The 19,456-nt window shown below is 39.8% G+C and overlaps 1 protein-coding gene across 9 annotated transcripts in view; it reads left to right on the plus strand.

The window, feature by feature from the left end:
• The window catches only part of Lrrc9 (leucine rich repeat containing 9), an 80,664-nt gene that overhangs the window by 41,209 nt on the left and 19,999 nt on the right, over positions 1-19,456 (plus strand). For all 9 annotated transcript variants that reach the window (XM_042260772.2, XM_076550861.1, XM_076550860.1 and 6 more), the window contains exons 17-23: positions 3,418-3,537; positions 5,220-5,411; positions 6,643-6,768; positions 9,615-9,749; positions 11,098-11,275; positions 12,997-13,217; positions 16,920-17,042. In XM_042260772.2, the coding sequence (XP_042116706.1) occupies positions 3,418-3,537; positions 5,220-5,411; positions 6,643-6,768; positions 9,615-9,749; positions 11,098-11,275; positions 12,997-13,217; positions 16,920-17,042 (1,095 nt within the window). The remainder of the gene's footprint in view (positions 1-3,417; positions 3,538-5,219; positions 5,412-6,642; positions 6,769-9,614; positions 9,750-11,097; positions 11,276-12,996; positions 13,218-16,919; positions 17,043-19,456) is intronic.

The following is a 19,456-nucleotide window of genomic DNA, read 5'->3' on the forward strand; positions in this document are numbered from 1 at the left end:
GGAAAGGGCAGGTGGCTTTTTCTTAAATTACCCATAAGAACTCCAGGGATTGCCATCAACTCCAGCCATACCCAGTACAGTATGTGGCACACACTAGATGGTCTTTAGTTACTAGTTCAAAATATTTGTGCGCACACACACACACACTCACACACACCAGGGACACTGGGTTGGGTTGTTTGCTTGAACCTGCAGAAGCAGTAAATGGATGCACCTTGAGAAACCAGATTTTCTTCCCACATTGCAGTATCTCACTGTAGGTACCATGGGAGCTGAAATACAGGTAAAGATGCAGAAATGGTTTTGATCTTTGAATTTAATTACATGACTCCAGTGCCACATTTCTAGATTCATGGTTCAAGAAGAAAATCCTAAAGTGACTGAGTGCAAAGTTGAAAATAAGGGAAATTGAGAGTTCTAAGTCTATTTTCTAAGTTACTAATTTCAGAAAACATAGCTTTCAGAGTGTTATAAGAGACTGTGTTCATGGAACTGGATTGTCACCATCCACTGGATATTTAAGTCTAGATGAGGTTAAGTCTGTCTTAACTGGTTGTCATTACTAATGGGGGCTTCATGTCCTCATTGCCTCTTGAGCTGTCAAAGTGCAGAATGGTAATTATAGAAGTGGTCTTCTCGGTTAACATGTTGAGAAAAATACTTTGAACTACAATGCTGAGATTTCCACATAGGAACAAGAAACTTTCATGATAAAATTTAGTAATGAAATGTCTCTAAAAGATGAATGTACTTGATTAGACTGAGACCGGCAGCATGTGTTCCTCTAAACTTAAAGGGATTAAATAAAAACCAGGAAAACACCCACAAAAAGTGGGTGTTGTAAATAAAAATAAAAATAGGAGCAAATAAGATTTCATGGCACTTGGCCTGCTGGGGATTTCTTCACACTTAGATGTCTGCTTTGATTGACACTTAAACAGCTAGACTTTTTCACTTCAGATTCGACTATACTGCACAAAACCAGGAATTTCTAGGACTGCTAGGAATTCCTCATTATCATCGTAGGAATACCTAGACATTTTGTCTTCTCTGTCCTTTGTGTGTGTGTCAGTATGATAAAAGAAATTCAGAGTGCATTTCTTATTTTCCTTTTAAACACTAGTATTATTATGACATCAGGAAACAAAATTTACAAAAATAAAATAAAAATATACCCCTATATCTTATGACACTGAATTTTATATTCTCTTATAGACAATCAAGTGTTAAAATTAGAGTTGTCAGTTGTAAATCTGACTCTTTAGTTCATTTTTTTCACCTGTAATTTGTTCAGAATTAGCTATGTCAAAGGCAGCGAATTAACTGTAGGTTGCCTGTTCTAATTAGACTTCTATTGTCTTGACAACACCTGACCAAAAGCAGCTTGGGGACAGAGGCATTTATTTCCACTTAAGCTTTTCTGTCCATCGTGAAGGAAGCCATGGCAGGAACCTGGAGGCAGGAGCTGATGCAGAAGCCATGGAGGCGTGCTGCTTACAGGCTTGCTTAGCTTGCTTTCTTATACTACCCAGGACCACAAACCGAGAGTGGCCTCCCTGGGCTGAGAAGTGAGATGGACCCACCCACATCAATAATTGATCAGGAAAATGCTTCATAGACTTGCCTGTAGGCCATCTGGTGGAGGCATTTTCCCAACCAAGGTCCCTCTTTCCAGATGACTCTAGCTTGTGTCGAGTTGACAAAAACTAACCTGGACAGTACTGAAAATGAATAAATTACACTCCTCACCTCAACAACATCAGTTTCATTTAGTGAATAGATATATAAACAATGGAGGAAGATGGGAATCCTGGACAAGCTTTATAGAGACGAGTTTTAAATGGATTTTTTAAGGATATGAAAAATCTACTTGTTTATAGTTGCCAGACAGAGAAAAGACTCTGTCTTATAGGAACACGGTTTTGAAAGATACTAGTATCTTGCAGGAACACTGAGAACTTCAGTCTAACTCAAATGCAGGGTTGTGATGGTGGGAGATGAATGTGTGTGTTGGAATTCAAGGAAGATGTGTGAAGCCGAGGCAGGAGATTTAGGAGATTAGAGCCACATTATGGGATAGGTTTTGGAAGCCAAATTCAAATGTTTTCAGAATTCAAGGAACAGAATCTCTCTTCTAAAGATCCTAACTTTGGTATCTTGTGGGTGGTCTTAGCGGCACAGGCAGGCATGTGGTGTGAAGAGTCAATAGGAACTGTAGCCGTGGTCCAAAGAGGAATCAGTCAGCTCAAGGCACTGGTGTGGGTGAAAAAAATAGACATCTGGTTTGAAAAATACTTCTATAGTCAAATGTATATGGAAAAGAAGGGAAGGGTAATCAGTAGATAGTGAACCTCTTAAGCCAGGCAGCCTCGTGGATAAGATGAATTCCATTCGCGATATATTAAATGTGATGATACATCTGTACAAACTGTCATTGATTTTTAGAATCTTCTGCACAACTTAGCCATTTATACATTTAGCCAATTTTTGAACACTATTAGAAACTGAGTTGTTTCTTCCAGAGAGGAACACAGTTGTATCCACAACACAAAATGATTGCAGTGCATGGCCATGGCTGACAGTACACACCCGAATTTATCCCACAATGCCACGTGTGCCTACTGTAATTGGTTAGTTGTGTTTAGTTGTATGGTGCATTTCCTTGTGCCATTTTTTTAAACTTGTAGTCTACCCAAAAATGCCTCTTCACTTGAGACTATTCATAACAGGGAGTTTTGAAGACAGAGAAGCATGTATGCGTCATAAGAACTTCTAAATATAAAACTGCAATGACGTTCATTTTGTGTACCTGAGGGTGAGATGTACAGAGAACATCTAGGCCTCCTTCTGGTGTAGGCTTGGTCTTAGATGGCCTGTCATCTTCTTTGACATTCTGTCCACCTGTTTCAAGACTCTCAGAATTTCTTTCTTGGTCCAGTGGCTCCCCCAAGGTGCACCCTGTCATCTCTTTCCTGTGAGGTTTTCTGCCTGATGTCTTAAATCAGGAGAGCCTCCATTGTTCACTGGCTAACCTGAGAAGCAGATCTTTTCTAATAAATACCTTAATCAAAATATTTATTCACTAAAAATAATTTTTGCCAGTTATTAACAGACTTAGACCAAGTAGGAAGTCATGTTAACCACCTACCAGATCCATTGATGTTGTTCTAAACTATTTTTAACTTTCAGCATCACACAGCATATTTATTTACTGTATTAGCATTCTCTGGATGTTATTCAAAACAGCTGTGTGCTCATTTTGCATTATTGTAGATGATTTAATTATCCTACACTTGAGCTTAGCCAAAAGGCCAAGAGGTGATGATAATTATTCTAAATATGTTAGATTTTAACACCTAGATTGTGTTGCAGAAAGTAACGTATTTTGTTTTTAATTTACATTTTATTTTGCTTCAGAATCTGAATCTACATGGGAATAGTTTGAGCAAACTGAGAGATCTTTCCAAGTTAACCGGACTTCGAAAATTGAATATTAGCTTTAATGAATTTACTTGCTTAGATGATGTATACCATTTGGTAAGAGCTGCTCTTTTGAAATGTAAACGCAAAATCAAATGCATAGAGGTGGGAAGATGTCTGGACCTAGGGGAAGAGGAAATGTAGGTCAAAGGAGAGACTTTCAATTATGAGACAAAGATGTTTGGGGGATCTCATGTACAGCACAGGTGGTCGCTGTGTTAATTAGGTGGCCTTACTATTTATTTTATTATTTACTACAAACAAAATGAAGATACATTCAAATAAACCATGCAGATGTGCAGCTTGGAGTACTCTTAACGGAGAGCTTGCTCATAAGCAGCCCTCATAGAAAGAGAGGGGAGTTGCTACCTGGGGCCAACGCCCCCTGGTGCAGCTTCCTAGATCCCTCTGCCTAGATCCTCTCCTGCACTTGGCCCCGGGAGTGCTGCCACCCAGGTGCACATTGCTCCCATGATAGTTTGGCTTTGTCATCTTAGGAAAGGTGTATTTTATTGTTGGCAACCAGTTATTTGATTTGTAATCATTGATTTCAGAGGCCATGCACAAACAGTCTAGAATAGCAGAAAACAGGTTATCACCACCGTGTAGAAATTGTATCTTCGCATTATACCTTTCAGGTCCCTCTTAAAGATTTCCTTCGGATCCTGAATCATTCCCCACTGTTTACCTGGAGAAATTTTGGCTCTAAGAGCTCACAGGGTAGCAATTAGTGTCCTTCTTGGCACTTTCCATTGTATTGTCGTGAGCAACTAAAATGGAACATCCTAGTGTAATGTGCAAGACTCTTAGAAATAGTAACACACCAAATACTATGATATGCTGCTATGAAAAATCATTTTGGACAATATGTAATGAATGAAAATCCCAAAAGCATATAAAACAATAGGAAAGTATATATGTGAAAATAACAAAAACAATTTTCACTTCTTTTTAGCAATAGACTTACAGATGCTTTCCAGTTTTCTTCCTTTTATTTATCTTTTGTTTTTCCAAATTTTCAATAAATAATGTGTTCATTTTATTATTGAAAAATTATTTAAAACTGTGTGATTTTTAACTGTGCTGGTGGGGATTGAAACTAGGGCCTTGTGCATGCTGCGTAGACATGCTAGCACTGCCCCATCTTTTTATTTCAGATAGGTTCTCAACCAGTGTCTCATGCCAGCCTTGAATTCTCTCTGTAGAGCAGACAGGCCTCGAACTTCTTATCCTCTTGCTTTGCCTCCTGAGGAGCAGGGATCACGGGCCTATACCGTGAGGCCCAGCTTTAGAGACCCATACACCTCAAAAAAAAAAAAAAAAAGAAAAGAAAAGAAAATTATAGAATAAAATTACATTTCTGTCTCCAAGGATGTGCTCTTGAAATATAACCAGAAATCTAGGTGTAAAGACATATTTTATTGTGGGTAACAACTTGTCCTGCAAGTCACCATTTGCCTGCCCTCTTGTGCAGACAGACCCTGCAGTTCTGTGTTCAGAGAGATGGGAAACCTAAGCTGTAGTCTCTGAGAAGGATTGGCTTTGAGTGTGTGTTTGCTAGTAATCCACCATTGTCAAAGCCATAATCTGACTGAATAATTGACCCAGAGTATTGTTACGCTATGACAGAGTGACTCTTGTGTAGGTTTTCGTGAGCATTAGAAGAAAGCATGGGATGTGTTAAAAGAAGTGGAGAAAAGCACTTGGTGAATACAGACTCCTCTCTGTATGTGCTGCAGTATAACCTTGAGTATCTGGATGCCAGCCATAACCACGTGATAACTCTGGAGGGATTCAGAGGCCTGATGAAACTGAAGCATTTGGACTTGAGCTGGAACCAGCTGAAGAAGACTAGTGAGGAGATCAACGTGTTGTGCAAACACACCACGAGCCTTCTCACCCTTGACATTCAGCACAACCCCTGGCAGAAGGTATGTGACAGACACCGTTAGAGAAGCAGATGCTCTCGTTCAGAGCCGTTCCTCTGCCTTGCTGGCCAATAGGAGCCAGACACAGGCAAGCTGCCCCTGTGTCTTGTGAGTTTAGGGTGGTGACCTAATGTATCAAATGTGAGGTCATGCCAGATATCTTGTAACCTGTGACAGTTTGAATGCATTATTGCTCTAAGAGTGATTGATGTCATAGCCATTTGCAAACTTCTAGAGAATTCCTGTCAGTGTGCTAGAATACTTTTGTAATGACACACAGGAGCCAAGGAGAATACGATACAGTGAGGGAAGCATACTGTTAAGAAGGGAACAGAATTTTACAATGTGCCCTAAACCCTAGATGATAAACATATAAGTTTACTTTGCAATTTTCATTATTTATTCTCTTTTAAATGCAGCAATCATGTCCCCTATTAAACCTGAATTATAAAATCATATTCTGTTATAGAAAGAAAATTTGAACATTATTTTATTATTGTTCATGGTATACATTTAAGGTTATCTCCAAGTATTTTAAATGAACTCAAATTTATAATTTTAAATATCTTCATTGCTTCTGAAATATACATAGAGCCAGACACTGCACTTGAGAAGCAGAAGCAGGAGAATTGTGAGTTCAAGGCTAGCCTATGTTCTGTAGTGAGACCCATCTCAAGAATAAATAACTAAATGACATTTATAAGGCTATGTTTATTATTTTAAAAGTACTAGTAAAATGACCAATTCCATTAAATGGACTATATTACTAAATTTATATCATTGAAATTCTTCTTTTAAGCTAAGTAAAAATGAACAATGTTTTTCTTTGGCTAAAGCAGACTTCTTGAATGGTCACTGTCTCTCTGTAGTCAAGTTGGGCATCAAAGGCAGGAGATCCCTGCTGAGTCCAGCACGAGCTCCCTGGCTTACTGCCTACTTCATAAGCAGGAATCACCACCGTGGTTCCCATCATCCTTTTCACCACAGACACTTTGCAGCAGCTCCTGGCATCTCCCTCCCTCACACCCAAGAAATCAAACAGGTTTATCCTTGTATAATTTAATTCCAACTATTATTTAAAGAATTAAATTAAGTCTTAAGTTTTATAGGTATATAGTAAGAAGAGAGATATACAGTTCTCAATTATATGGAAAGAAAGGAAGAACTACTTTCCCGTGTCATAATGCATGTGATATTTTATGTAAATTAACTTTTTGATATTTTTTTTCCTAAGCCAACCACATTGAGGCTGAGTGTTATTGGCAGACTAAAGACTCTTACGCACTTAGATGGACTCCTCATCTCTGAAGAAGAAACCAGAGCAGCTCTGAAGTTCATTAATGGAGCAAAGATTACTCAGGTTGGAGTACTAGGTTACTATTCCTTATGTTAGGTGGAACACACAAATAATACTTATAGTGGAAATTAATGAGGCAATTCCACATAGTTTATCTGATAGTCAAAAGAGGTTTATTTTGGGTAAATTTACAGCAAGCAAAGGAGTCAGTTACGGGATCCAGGAGAGGTGAGGTTCAGTCCAACATGGTTCTCTGGAGAACTCTGACTTGGTCTGCAGTCCAGCATCCATCATCCAGGATCACGAGGTAGCCAAGAGAGCGAGCATGTAGGCATCTCAGGTCTTAAGGGGTCCCTGTCTCTGCCCCGGGCAGTTACCTGCTGCCTACAACTCAGGGGTAAAGCACAGACAACCGCTGCTACAAATACTTTTTGTGCTTTTTTTTTCTTTCATTAAGTTTGACATTCTCTCCTAACACATTAATAAAAATCAGCATATAGTGAGCTTACCACTTGACCATGTTTCTACTTCACTGTACCCCCTCCATAACTCTCCATGAAAATGTTACCTTGGAACAGCCCCAAATGCCACTCTCCTCCCCCCAATATCTCCATAGCAACTATTTTCTAGTCTCATTAACTTTCTAGAGCCTGTACAAAATTAGCAGTATTTGTGTATTCAGTAAGCTTAGAAGGCTTTCAGAAAGTAGTTTTTGCAGCATCTGCTTAGTACCAGTATTATGTGTAACTGGTTGAAAAAAAACAAAAACAAAAACAAAAGACACTAGCCTGTTAGCCTGTGGAGAAAGAAATACCTCCACTACACAGATAAAGAAACCTGTGCTCTGGGTGTTGGGCTTGTAGATTAGTGACAAAGCATTTATTTACTCAGCTCGGGTTAGGCCCTGGACTTGATCCCCAACGCTCAAAAAAAACGCTAGCTCTTTTGCCTTATTTTTTGTGGAAAACTTGAATGTTAGTTCTGTAACAACACAACAATTTGTTTGGGATCTACTCAAAATGAAGGGAAGAAAATTTTTATTGATAAGATTATAATTAATGTATTGAGAAAGACTTAGAGATTTGTCCCAATAGAAATCAAAGACCACTAAAATTTTTAAGGTGTGATATTGGTACCAAATGCAAAGACAGACCAACAGCTTGGATCATAGACCCAGGAGAGACCCAAACCTCTGGGAGAGCTTGACAGACAACAGACGCACCTTTGCAGACCAAATCAGCTGCTCAGTAGAAAGTTCTAGGACGAATGCATTAAAACTCCACTGTGAAAGGCAAAACCAAGAATGGTTTAGAAGAAAATATACTTGTGATTTATTCTTGTGACCATGGTTTAAGAAATTATTCACAAGGAAGGAAGCAACAGATAGAGTTTGTCTACAATAAAATTGACACAGCCTTCCCTTAAAGGATGCTATAAAGGAAAGAAAAATTGGTAGCATGCCAGGGAAGGAAATTTACAACCCAAGTGTCAAAATGTGGTCTCTATCAATATCCAGAATATGTACAGAAAAAGATGACCAACTAAGTGGGGGGTGGGGAGGAAGGGGTTTGAAAAGGCATTTTACTAGATAGGATAGCAGAACAGTCAATTAATTTAGAAAAAAAGATTCTTTACCACATTAGAATTGAAAAATGAAGTCCAAACCACAGTAATCAGTCAATTATCCTTAATCTTACAGATTGGTGAAAATTGTAAGTTTCAGCCAGAATATGAAATAGTAATTATAATTGTTACAATCACTTTAGAAAAATTGTTTGACTCCTCACACCTGTCTTCACTTCCTACCTCTGTCTCTGTCTCTCTGTCTCTGTCTCTCTTTTCTCTTTCTCTGACTGTCTCTGTCTCTCTCTGTCTCTCTGTCTCTCTCTCTCTCTCTCTCTCTCTCACACACACACACACACACACACACACTTCTATATCCCAGCAATTTTGCTTGGGATCATATTCTCTGAAGAAACCCTTGTGTGTGTACAGGAGCCATGCACAAGGGCACAAGGATAGCCACCATGGTAGTGTTCTTGATAACAAAAGCTTGGGACAAAACATCAGCATTCACAATCAGCAGAGTCATTAAGAGAATACTATACAAGGCTAGAGATGTAGCTCAGTTAGTACTCAAGGGCTTGCCTAGCATACAAAAAAGCCTTGGGCTCAATCCTCAGCACTGCATAAGCCGGGCATGGTGTTCACATCAATATCCCCAGCACTGGGAGGTGGAGGCAGGTGAATCAGAAGTTCAAGGTCATCCTAAACTACATAGAAAGTTCAAGGACAGCCTGGGCTACATGAGACCTTGTCTGGAAAAGAGATTGAGGAAGAGGGAGAGGGAGAGTCACAAAGAGGGAGCTCACATGCTACTGACTACCGATGAACTCCAGCTAAATGGTGAAGCATAAATCTCCTAAAGTGAAAAGGAGCAATGGAGCAGAAAACTCACTGTTGGTTTCCAAATAGTTCAAACAGCGTGAGGTATAATGACGTGTTGTGTATGCACACAAACAAGACTGAGAGAAGAGAGCAAGTGAATGGCAGACAAAAATGCTGCCATACGGGGCGGGTGCAGAGGGCGTGGGATGGGACCATAGGAGCTTGCGTGACAGCGGTTCTGTTCCAGATCGTAAGTCGGTCTCTTGAGGTCGCTATATGGGTTGTGGAGTATAAGCGTTCTTGAAGTTGTGTGTTATCTTAGAATGCTTCAATGTTTGCAAAACAAGAAAAATTGAAAGTTAAAACTTACATGGATGTGGAGGATATTTTAAGAGATAGGAAATGATTTAAAATCGGTTATTAGGCTATTCATCTTCCCTGGGAAACAAAACTTCTCAGCTATGTATAAATGAACATCAGTGTGCTATTACTTTTACTAATCATATTTTCTATTTTCTTAGTTAACTCTCTTACAGAACTCTAGTTCTAAGGAGGAAAGACCTCGGATGCTTAGCATATGGCCTTCTGCCAAAATTCTGACCCAGATTTACAAGTTAGGACCACATTTTCATCTGACTGGGAACTGGTACGCGAAGGTAACAGCTCTTTCTACCAAACCTTATACCATCTGATTTAAGTGGATCTTTGTATCCAGCGTTGGTGTGAACCATGAAGAGGACACAGACAGATGAGGGCCAAAAATTTAAGATATAAAGTAAAATAGGAAAGAATACTTAAGATGTTCCTTCTTAGCAAATGTCAACTGTGCAATACACTGTTTTGAAAGGGAGTCATAACATATTTTAACCCCTCAGAACTCATTTTTCTTGAAAAGTTGGAACTTTGTGCCCTTCAACTCCATTCCCACGGGCTCCCATCTTCATCCCCAGAAACCACCCGACTTCTCTCTGCCTCCATGAAGTTGATTATTTAGATTTCCACATCTAATTGAGATCACTGTTTAATTTATAACACAAGGCTATCAAATTCAATGACATACCTTAGATATTTATCATTTTATTGGTCAATTATGCTTCAATAAAGAAAACATATGAGGCAATTTATCATTTTTAAGATAATAAATGTACCGTATGTATGTATGTATTATGTATGTATGTATGTATGTATAAAACATGAAATGCTAAGGCCAAGTTCTAAATGTTACAGGTGCTCATCTTCAACTGTGGTTATCACAGAATTGGAGATTTAGGATAAAGGTTGGCTATAAACTGAAGGGTAGATTTTTATACTAAGTTTTAGCCAACTTAATGCTCAGAGCCAGAGGTCAAGCCAACATTTTAAAGACGAGGGAGCAGGAATTTTGGCAAGAGAATCAGAGTTATCCAGGCCTCAGCCAGGGACAAGTCACAACCCCCACAGCTTCTGGCTGTATAAGGCCACCTGACCATCTCAGAGTCCTTTCTAGACATGAAGGACAGCAATGAAGCTAATAGGACTCTTGAAAAGGGGAAATATTGGTGACGTTTTTATCATATAATATATGGTAATACTGGGCTGCAGTGCAGGCTGAGTGAAAGCCTTGGTGGGCCTAAGTTCTGGAATCAGAATGTGTCCCAAATGAGGCTGAGATGGCCAAGTTTTTCTGTCTACCACTAACAATGAGCCAAGCTTGGAAGGACTATTCCCCGGGGGAACGTGGCTCTGCAGCTGAGGCTGTCCCCGAAGGGACCTTTGCCGGCAGATGTGCCCCTGTAGCTGCAGCGGGAACTCAACTGCCACTCCATTGTGTCCATAACACAATAAACATCCCCGTTAGAGTCTTTTCAAGCTTTACTTTTCCCGTAAATGAAGAATTTCCAGTTCCTAAAGGAATTCTAGCATTTACTTGTCACATTTGGACTGTTCTGTTCGTTTTTTAAATCTAATGATTTTGAATTTGTTTGCAAGATTCAGAAGTAACATGTAATATGAATTATTGTATAGATAACTGCCTTAAATTTAGATGGACAACATCTCTTTGAAATCACAAATCTAGAAAAATTGGAGAATTTGAAATGGGCATCATTCAGCAATAATAACCTCTCCAAAATGGAAGGCTTGGAGTCCTGTGTCAACCTGGAGGAGCTCATATTGGATGGCAACTGTATCTCAAAAATAGAAGGTGAGACAGAAACTTGGTAAGAGCCACCAAGTCTCAAGTAACTCAGTACTGCTAAGGGCAGAGTTTCCAAAGGGGAGGATGTCTAGAGAGGCTTCGATAAGGCCTGGGTCTGGGTCTTCTGAATGTCGTTGACAATACTGGTGATGAACTTCTAAGCATAATGAGCTGCGGCAGCTGACTGTCATCCCTAGGCCTCTTTCCTTTCCTAATGCAAGGAATTACCATCTATTACCAAACCCAGTGAGTAGAAACGAGGTGGCCGTTAAGATTTGTAACAAGTGAAGAAATGTATGGATGAGGCTTACTTGGAAAAAGATCAAACAGTCCTTTTGCAAGGAATTAAGGTTATATTTAGAAATGTAAAGAAGAACAAAAATGAAAATTATACTTACTGGAAATTAAAAATGGAAAATGGGTATACATTTTCTATGACTTCACTTACAAACCAATACTCTGCATTAATAAGGCCTCATTCATAATGAGATGAGTATGTTCTGACTACTTTACGTTTAAAATAAAAACATTTATCCTATACCAGAGAGTAAAGTGAAATTGCCTTCCCCACCAAGTATCCAGATTCTTCAGCTCACTTTAGTCTGTGCTTACCTGAAACTAAAAAGCCCAACATTTAGATGGCATGTTCTAAAATGTACTAAATTAAATATTCTGTGACTATCTCAGATCTCTCCTGACCCTCACTTGAGGCCTTTAATGGCAAGAATTGAAAGAAATCTTCTGTGACCTGTTAAAAACTGTCTTTATTCTCCCTTCCTAAAAACCATTCTATTTAATCCCATAACCCCTTAGAAGTAGGTTTGACATGCCCTTTGTATGGCTGAGGAAATGGAGGAGTGTCTATATCATTTACCTGTAGCAAACTATGACTACAAAGTTCTTACCTATCTGCCAGGTGTGTGGTGATACATGCCAGAAATCCCAGCACTCAGGTGTCTGAGTCAGGAGGACTAGGAACTCTGAATTTGAAGCCAATCTGAGCTACATATTGAAACCTTATCTTTAAAAAAAAAAAAAAAAAAAAAAAAGTTCCTCTTTTCAACTGTTCTCTCCTGCCTGCATGCTTCTCCATTGCCTGCTTGCTTCTCCATTGCCTGCTTGCTTCTCCATTGCCTGCATGCTTCTCCATTGCCTGCATGCTTCTCCATTGCCTGCATGCTTCTCCATTGCCTGCATGCTTCTCCATTGCCTGCATGCTTCTCCATTGCCTGCATGCTTCTCCATTGCCTGCATGCTTCTCGTTAGAGCCTGCTGGGCATAGCCAGCTTCTACACTTCATTCTAAAAATAATTTTAAGCGCGTTATATGAGAATTTGGGCCAAATGGTTGTCATTAATACGGCTGATTCTATAATTTCCGGGGGGTTATACTCTGGTTTCTAATCTTCAGTGTTTTATGAGAGCTGGTGGCTATTTTATCTTTATTTTTTGAAGGAGAAATTGTTGCCTTCAAAGTGCCTTTCTTTAACACCTAAGAAAATGAATCTACTTAGAAATTCAAAATCAAAATTTGATGCGTGAGTGGAACTTTTGCACATGACTGTGTCCTTCTGAAACACAAAGAAAAAAATGATGGAATGATTTATTGTCACAGAGTCCTTCAAGTTGTTTAAATTTACAGTTAAGAGCATCAGTGCAGTGGCTAGCTCGTTCTCTTTGAAACTAACCTGCTGTCTGAATTGCTCCTTGACTTTGCTGGTATTTCAGGCATCGCCCGGCTGACTAAATTAAGTCGCCTCAGCATGAACAACAACCTGCTCACCGGCTTGGAGAAGCATACTTTTGATAACATGCTTCATCTCCACTCCCTTTCTCTCGAGAACAACAGGATCACATCGCTGAGCGCTTTACAGAAGATGTTCACTCTGATAGAGTTGTACCTGAGCAATAACTACATAGCTGTGAATCAAGAGATCTACAACTTAAAGGTGACCACCTGGGCTAACAAGTTTCTGCTTTTCCAAGCATTTACTGTTTGTGGATGCTACGGAAGCCACGCTCACTGAACAGAGTTTGTTGAAAACTATAAAGAAGAAAGCTCAAATAACAAGGTTTAGTGCAATACATTTGCTTTCATTTAATGCGAATATACAGATAACACCAGTATGACAGCAACCTGATAGATTTATGGGGTCACTTTTTATCAACATGTATTAATTGTGCAAAATACTTTCTTTCATTATGACATTTGTATGGCGCACACAGTTTGCTTTGATCATGGTCATCCCCCTTTACTGCCCTCCCTCCCTCCCATCCCTCCTTTCCTCTCCCACCCCAAATAGTCCCCCTGCTACCCTCCCCACTAACACTGTGTGTGAACAAAAGCACACAATACTTGTCTTTTTGAGGCTATCTCCCCCCCCCCCCGAATGTAGTGATCTGCAGTCCTGCAAATGACATGGATTTGTTCTTCCTTATGGCAGAATACCACATAACATACACATACTATATTTTCTTTATCCGTCCATCCATTAATGGACATGGGAACTAATTCTGTAGCTTCGCTGCTGTGACAAGTGCTGCAATAAGCATGGATGTTCAGGTGTCGGCATGATCAGCTGACTTCAGCCGGGGGCCATCCACTCAGGAGCAGTGTGTAGATCTTCTCATCTTATAAGGACCCCTATTCTAATTTCCATAGTGGCTGGAATAACTCACATCACTATCAATCACACATAAGAGTTGCTTTCTCCTCACATCACTGCCAGTGTTTATTGTGGTTGTTTTTTCTTTTCTTTGTTTTGCTTTCTTGCTGACAGCCTTTTGGGCCAGGGATAAGATAGAATCTCAATGTCGCTTTGATTTGCATTTTCTTAGTTTGTAGGCGTGCCTACTTTATTATCCATTGGATTTCTTCATTTGTGTGTGCCTGTTCAGTTTATGTGCCCATTTATCAACTGGATTATTTGCCCTTTTGGTTTTTAATATTTTTGATATTTGAGGTGTTAAACCAGAGTCTCTCTCATTCCAAGATCTGTCTCTTCACTCTGGTAAATGTTTCTTTTCCGTGAAGAAGTCTTTTTAATGTATGCAATCCTGATTGTCAAACCTTGCTGTGGTTTCCTGGATACTAGACTCCTCTTAGAAAGTCATTGCTTTGGCTGACTTTTTAAATACTCCCTGTATCTTTACCTCAGGCATTTCCTCAGTGTTCTAACTTTACTTCTGGCATCACACCAAGATTTTTGATCCATTCTGAGTTGATGTTGTTTTGTTTTGGGTTTTAAATTGATTTAATTTTATGTGTGAGTGTTTTGCCTACGTATATGTATGTGTACTACCTGCATGCCTGGAGCCTGTGGAGACCAGAAGAGGGCATCAAACCCCTGGAACTGGAACTACAGGTGGTTGTGAGCTGCCATGTGGGTGCTGAGAATTGAACCTGGGTCCACTGCAAGAACAGCAACGCTCCTAACCACTGAGTCTTCTCTTTTGCCCTTGAGTTGATGCTTTTACAGAGTGAGAAATGGGGGTCAATTTTGCTCTTCTACATATGGGTATCCGGTTTTCCCAGCACTACATATAAAAGAAGTCATTCTACCCAGCATATAATGTTTATATTTGTCGGATCCAGAAGGCTGTGCTGCATCTGCGCAGGCATGTTCTTGGGTCTTTTGTTCTGGTCCACTAATCTACATGTCTGTTTTGATTTGAGAACCACACTAGTTTTTGTTCCATTGTTTGTTTCCATTATGGCTCCGAAGTAGTTTGAAATCAATCTTTTTTTTTTTTTTTTTTTTTAAGATTTATTTATTTATGATGTATGCAGTGTTCTGCCTGCATGTATGTCTACAGGCCAGAAGAGGGCACCAGATCTCATTATAGATGGTTGTGAGCCACCATGTGGGTGCTGGGAATTGAACTCAGGACCTCTGGAAGAGCAGCCAGTGCTCTTAACCTCTGAGCCACCTCTCCAGCCCCTTGAAATCAATCTTATCTTCATGCTCAAATATAAGAACCCATATTTTCTGTACTGACTAGTTTTATGTCAACTTAACATAAGCTGTAGTCATCTGAGAAGAGGGGACTTCAATTGAGAAATTGCCTCTATAAAATTAGGCTGTAGGCAAGCCTGTAGGGCATTTTTACTTAATAATAAGTGTGGGAGGGCCCAACACTTTGTGGGTGGGGCCACTGCTGGGCTGGTGGTCCTGGGTGCTATGAGAAAGCAGGCTGAGAAAGATATGAGGAGCAAGCCAGTAAGCAGCACCCTTCCATGGCCTCTGCATCAGCTCCTGCCTCCAGGTTCCTGCCCTGCTTGAGTTCCTGCCTTGGTTTCCCTCAATGGACTGTGACTTGGGATATGTAAGCCACTACACCCTTTCCTCCCCAAGTTGCTCTGGGTCATGGTGTTTCATCGCAGCAACAGTAACCTAACTAAGACAAATGTTTTCTTTAGCAGTGCTAAAGGTTCCCAAACCAGGCATTCTTTAACAGTTCTGTTCTCAGTACAAGTTCTCCATAACTGTCTATGGTATTTTATCTCTCTGAGCTTTTCTGGCCAGTTTTGTTTATTTGTTTATTGGATTTTGTTTTGTTTTGTTTTGTTTTTGTTTTTTCTAGTACTGGGCTGAGGATCAAACTCAGGGCCTCAAGCATGCTAGGCAAGCATGCTATCATGAGCTATATCACATTTGATCTCTTTAACTTTCCTAAAGAAACTACTAACTCAAGACTAGTGTATAACAGGCGTTACTGAAGGAATTAGCTTCAAATGCAATGTGTGACTTCTTTGTCTCTTCAGTTCCTGGCCACTTCCTATGCATGACACATTGGTTCGTTTGCTGTGACGGTATTTCCTTCCAACAATTTGTATCAGTCTTTCCCTAAATTCAGCCCTCTCTCCACCCTCTTCCCCAATATATTTCTAAAGCTACAGAGGCAGCCTGGGTACCAACAGTGTCAGCAGAAAACAAGCCCACCATGGTATTGAAAAGCTTCATTTCCTCCTCCCATACCTACTGGGGGCCATTCCTTTACTGTAAAAACAAATTTTCCCATAAGATTGGTTGTCCTAACTTTTCAGAGAGCTGATAATGCACTTCAAGATGGTCTTCTTTTCAAGTGACATTGTTTCTCATCCCCTTTACATAGTGAATACATAAACATACCACCTCATAGGCCATTACTCCGTGACTGAGGTATATAGCTTTAAATATATGAACATTTTCTCTACACCTTTGCCAATGATAATACTCTAATACCAATATCCTAAAAGGGATCATGATATATAGCATAGACCACAGAAATGTTGCATACAATTACATCTTACTGGTCTAAAGGGAAACCCTTGTGGTTAAAGTATAATTAAAAGCACTCAGCCTGGCGGTGGTGGCGCATGCCTTTAATCCCAGCACTCGGGAGGCAGAGCCAGGCAGATCTCTGTGAGTTCGAGGCCAGCCTGGACTACCAAGTGAGTCCCAGGAAAGGCGCAAAGCTACACAGAGAAACCCTGTCTCGAAAAAACCAAAAAAAAAAAAAAAAAGCACTCAAATTCTATTAAATTGTAGATAATTCAAATATTAAAATTCAAGGTTGTCTAACCCCTGGAAAAATAACTTGCTGAAGTGTGATTTGCATATAAATATATATATATATATACATAAATTGAATGTATCCTTATTATCTAGGGTTTATGCAACTTGGTCATTCTAGACATGTATGGAAACATTATCATATGGAACCAAGAAAACTACCGGTTGTTTGTAATATTTCATCTTCCGGAACTGAAGGCCTTGGATGGAATCTCAATTGTAAGTTGTTTTTGTGAATCATAACATTTGATCCACAGTGCATGTATTTGCATACCCATAGGTCATAAGCGTCTTGAATATTGCTTTATCTCTGGTATTATACTAAACTTCACCATGCTCATTAAAATCTACATCCCCAATGCTCTTTTGGGATCAGGATTTCACAGTTCTCTCACCTGGCCAATTCTTAATCATCTTACACGAGACAGAGAAAAAAGAGGGTGCTTACCTTTTCGTACAGTGAATTCAGTGCCTCCAAAGTGAACAGTGGGTTTAGCAGGCAGAGACCCCATGAGGCGCTGAGCTAGGATGAAGATGTGCATCCCCACACCCAGCCAGCTTTCTGAGTCACCTCCTTCTGCTCAGTTTCTCATTATTTTGATCCTGCAATATCTTAGTAACTTAAAAAAAGTTATTTCCTCTACTTTCATAAATACTGCTATTAGATGAAAGTTCTTAATATATGTTTCTGGATATATAATCACTCTTCCAAAAAATATTCAGTGCATTCCCATTCCCTTTAATTTGAAGTCCAATTCTCCATCCCATTCTTCATGTTCCATTATTAATTCATAGATTTTTGACATACTCCATTCTATAAAGGTCGTATAACAGCTTATAGGAAACATAATATATAAGAAATCAATAAAAGAATAAATAATAAATAGTGAATATCAAGACTAAGAACAGCATAAATTAAAAAGATAAAAACTAGAATTAGGGACAGAGAGAATACAAAACCCTATAAGTGTCTATTATTGAATCATAAAATTGGCTCTGAGCTTTTGAGATGCTAAAGTGAGAAGAGAAATATTTACAAATACCCATCGTCAGTGACTAGAACAATACTTTCCCCCCTGCATTTACCTCTAGAAGTATTTTCTTATGACACCTTTCAAACGAGGGCCTGTGAATAAGAGGAGTAAGAGCTCCGGCCCATTTAGAGCAATGCAGTATTGCTTATGCAAGACTATACATAACAAGTCTACCCTAGTGAAAGCTAGTGACTGAATAAGCCCAACATACACAGTTCTGGAGAATCTGCATTTATTGGAATGATGATGCTTTATTCAGTGGAACCCTGAAAAATGTGGGGCTAGGACTAATAATCTTTCCAGAGTGTTTCTGAGTGCTAAACCATCAAGAGTTGTCTCTCAGTTTTCTAGAATATCTGATGCACGTTTTTGTTTGATGAGCACTAGGTAACATTACACTAGGAACTGTGTTCTTCCCATGCTTGTCAAGCACTTATCCTGCCTGTTACATGGAGCTTGCGGGAGGCAGAGGCAGGCGGATGGCTGTGAGCTAGAGGCCAGCGTGGTTGACATAGTGAGTTCCAGGGCAGCCAGGGCTATGTAAAGAGACCTGTCTCAAAAAGTAAACAAACAAACAGAAACAGAAAGCTGAAACTTGAGAGAATCACTAGAGGAAATTAACAGAATTTATTACTCCTGGGCAGCAAACACGGAAAGGCGTCTACAAAGTCCGCAACTATAATAAAAAATGTTATGGGGGAAGTTGGGGTCACCTCTTTGGGTTCTTAGCCTTCCAAAAAGAATTTTAAAAGAGACTCACAAGAAGCTCAAGGTCAATATTACTAACATTGAAGAGAAAACAACATAACAAGCAGATTATAGATCTCAGCAGCCATCGGGAGGCTTATGAAATGGAGGAAGAAAGAAAGCCACGCCTTCTGAGTTAGGTCGACAAGTTCAGCAATGGAGGTCAGCAGCCAATCACATGACAGCAGCTTCAGAACGGGGCTAAGAAAACCCAAAATGCCAGAGAAAACATACCTAGGCTTTGGTTAGTATCCAAAAGAAAGTGAGAGAAGCTGGGCGGTGGTGGTGCACGCCTTTAATCCCAGCACTCGGGAGGCAGAGGCAGGCGGATCTTGGTGAGTTCAAGGCCAGTCTGATCTCCAGAGTGAGTTCCAGGAAAGGTGCAAAGCTACACAGAGAAACCCTCTCTTGAAAAACTAAAAAAAAAAACTAAAAAAAAAAAAATACATCAAGAAAGTGATAGAAAAGCAAAAGAGAAAGTTTCACTTTTCTGATGGATAGACCTTAAAAGATCAACATGGTGGTGGGTCCAGGAGTAACTGCACTGAGGATGATATTTCCTGAAGGAAAAGTACATTATCTCAAGGGGATAATTATTCTTCCCAACTCTTTAGAGTGGCTTTAAGTGAATAAACCTACCTGAGGGGTGATTCTCTTGGAACGGTTACTGACAGGCCCAGATGAATTAGCTCTTAGGGGAGGAAATAATGGTATCTCATGTCTCCACTCAGGCCAGAGGTAGATTCCATGCTTTTGACCAGGAGGAAATAGCTTTCCCCTAATGAGCCTCAACAGAGCCCTGATGTTCTCCGAGATGACTGTAGCCAAAGACCTCATAGTGCAATCTGAGCA

This window comes from Peromyscus maniculatus, chromosome 14 (genome assembly GCF_049852395.1).
Source record: "Peromyscus maniculatus bairdii isolate BWxNUB_F1_BW_parent chromosome 14, HU_Pman_BW_mat_3.1, whole genome shotgun sequence".
NCBI lineage: Eukaryota > Metazoa > Chordata > Mammalia > Rodentia > Cricetidae > Peromyscus > Peromyscus maniculatus.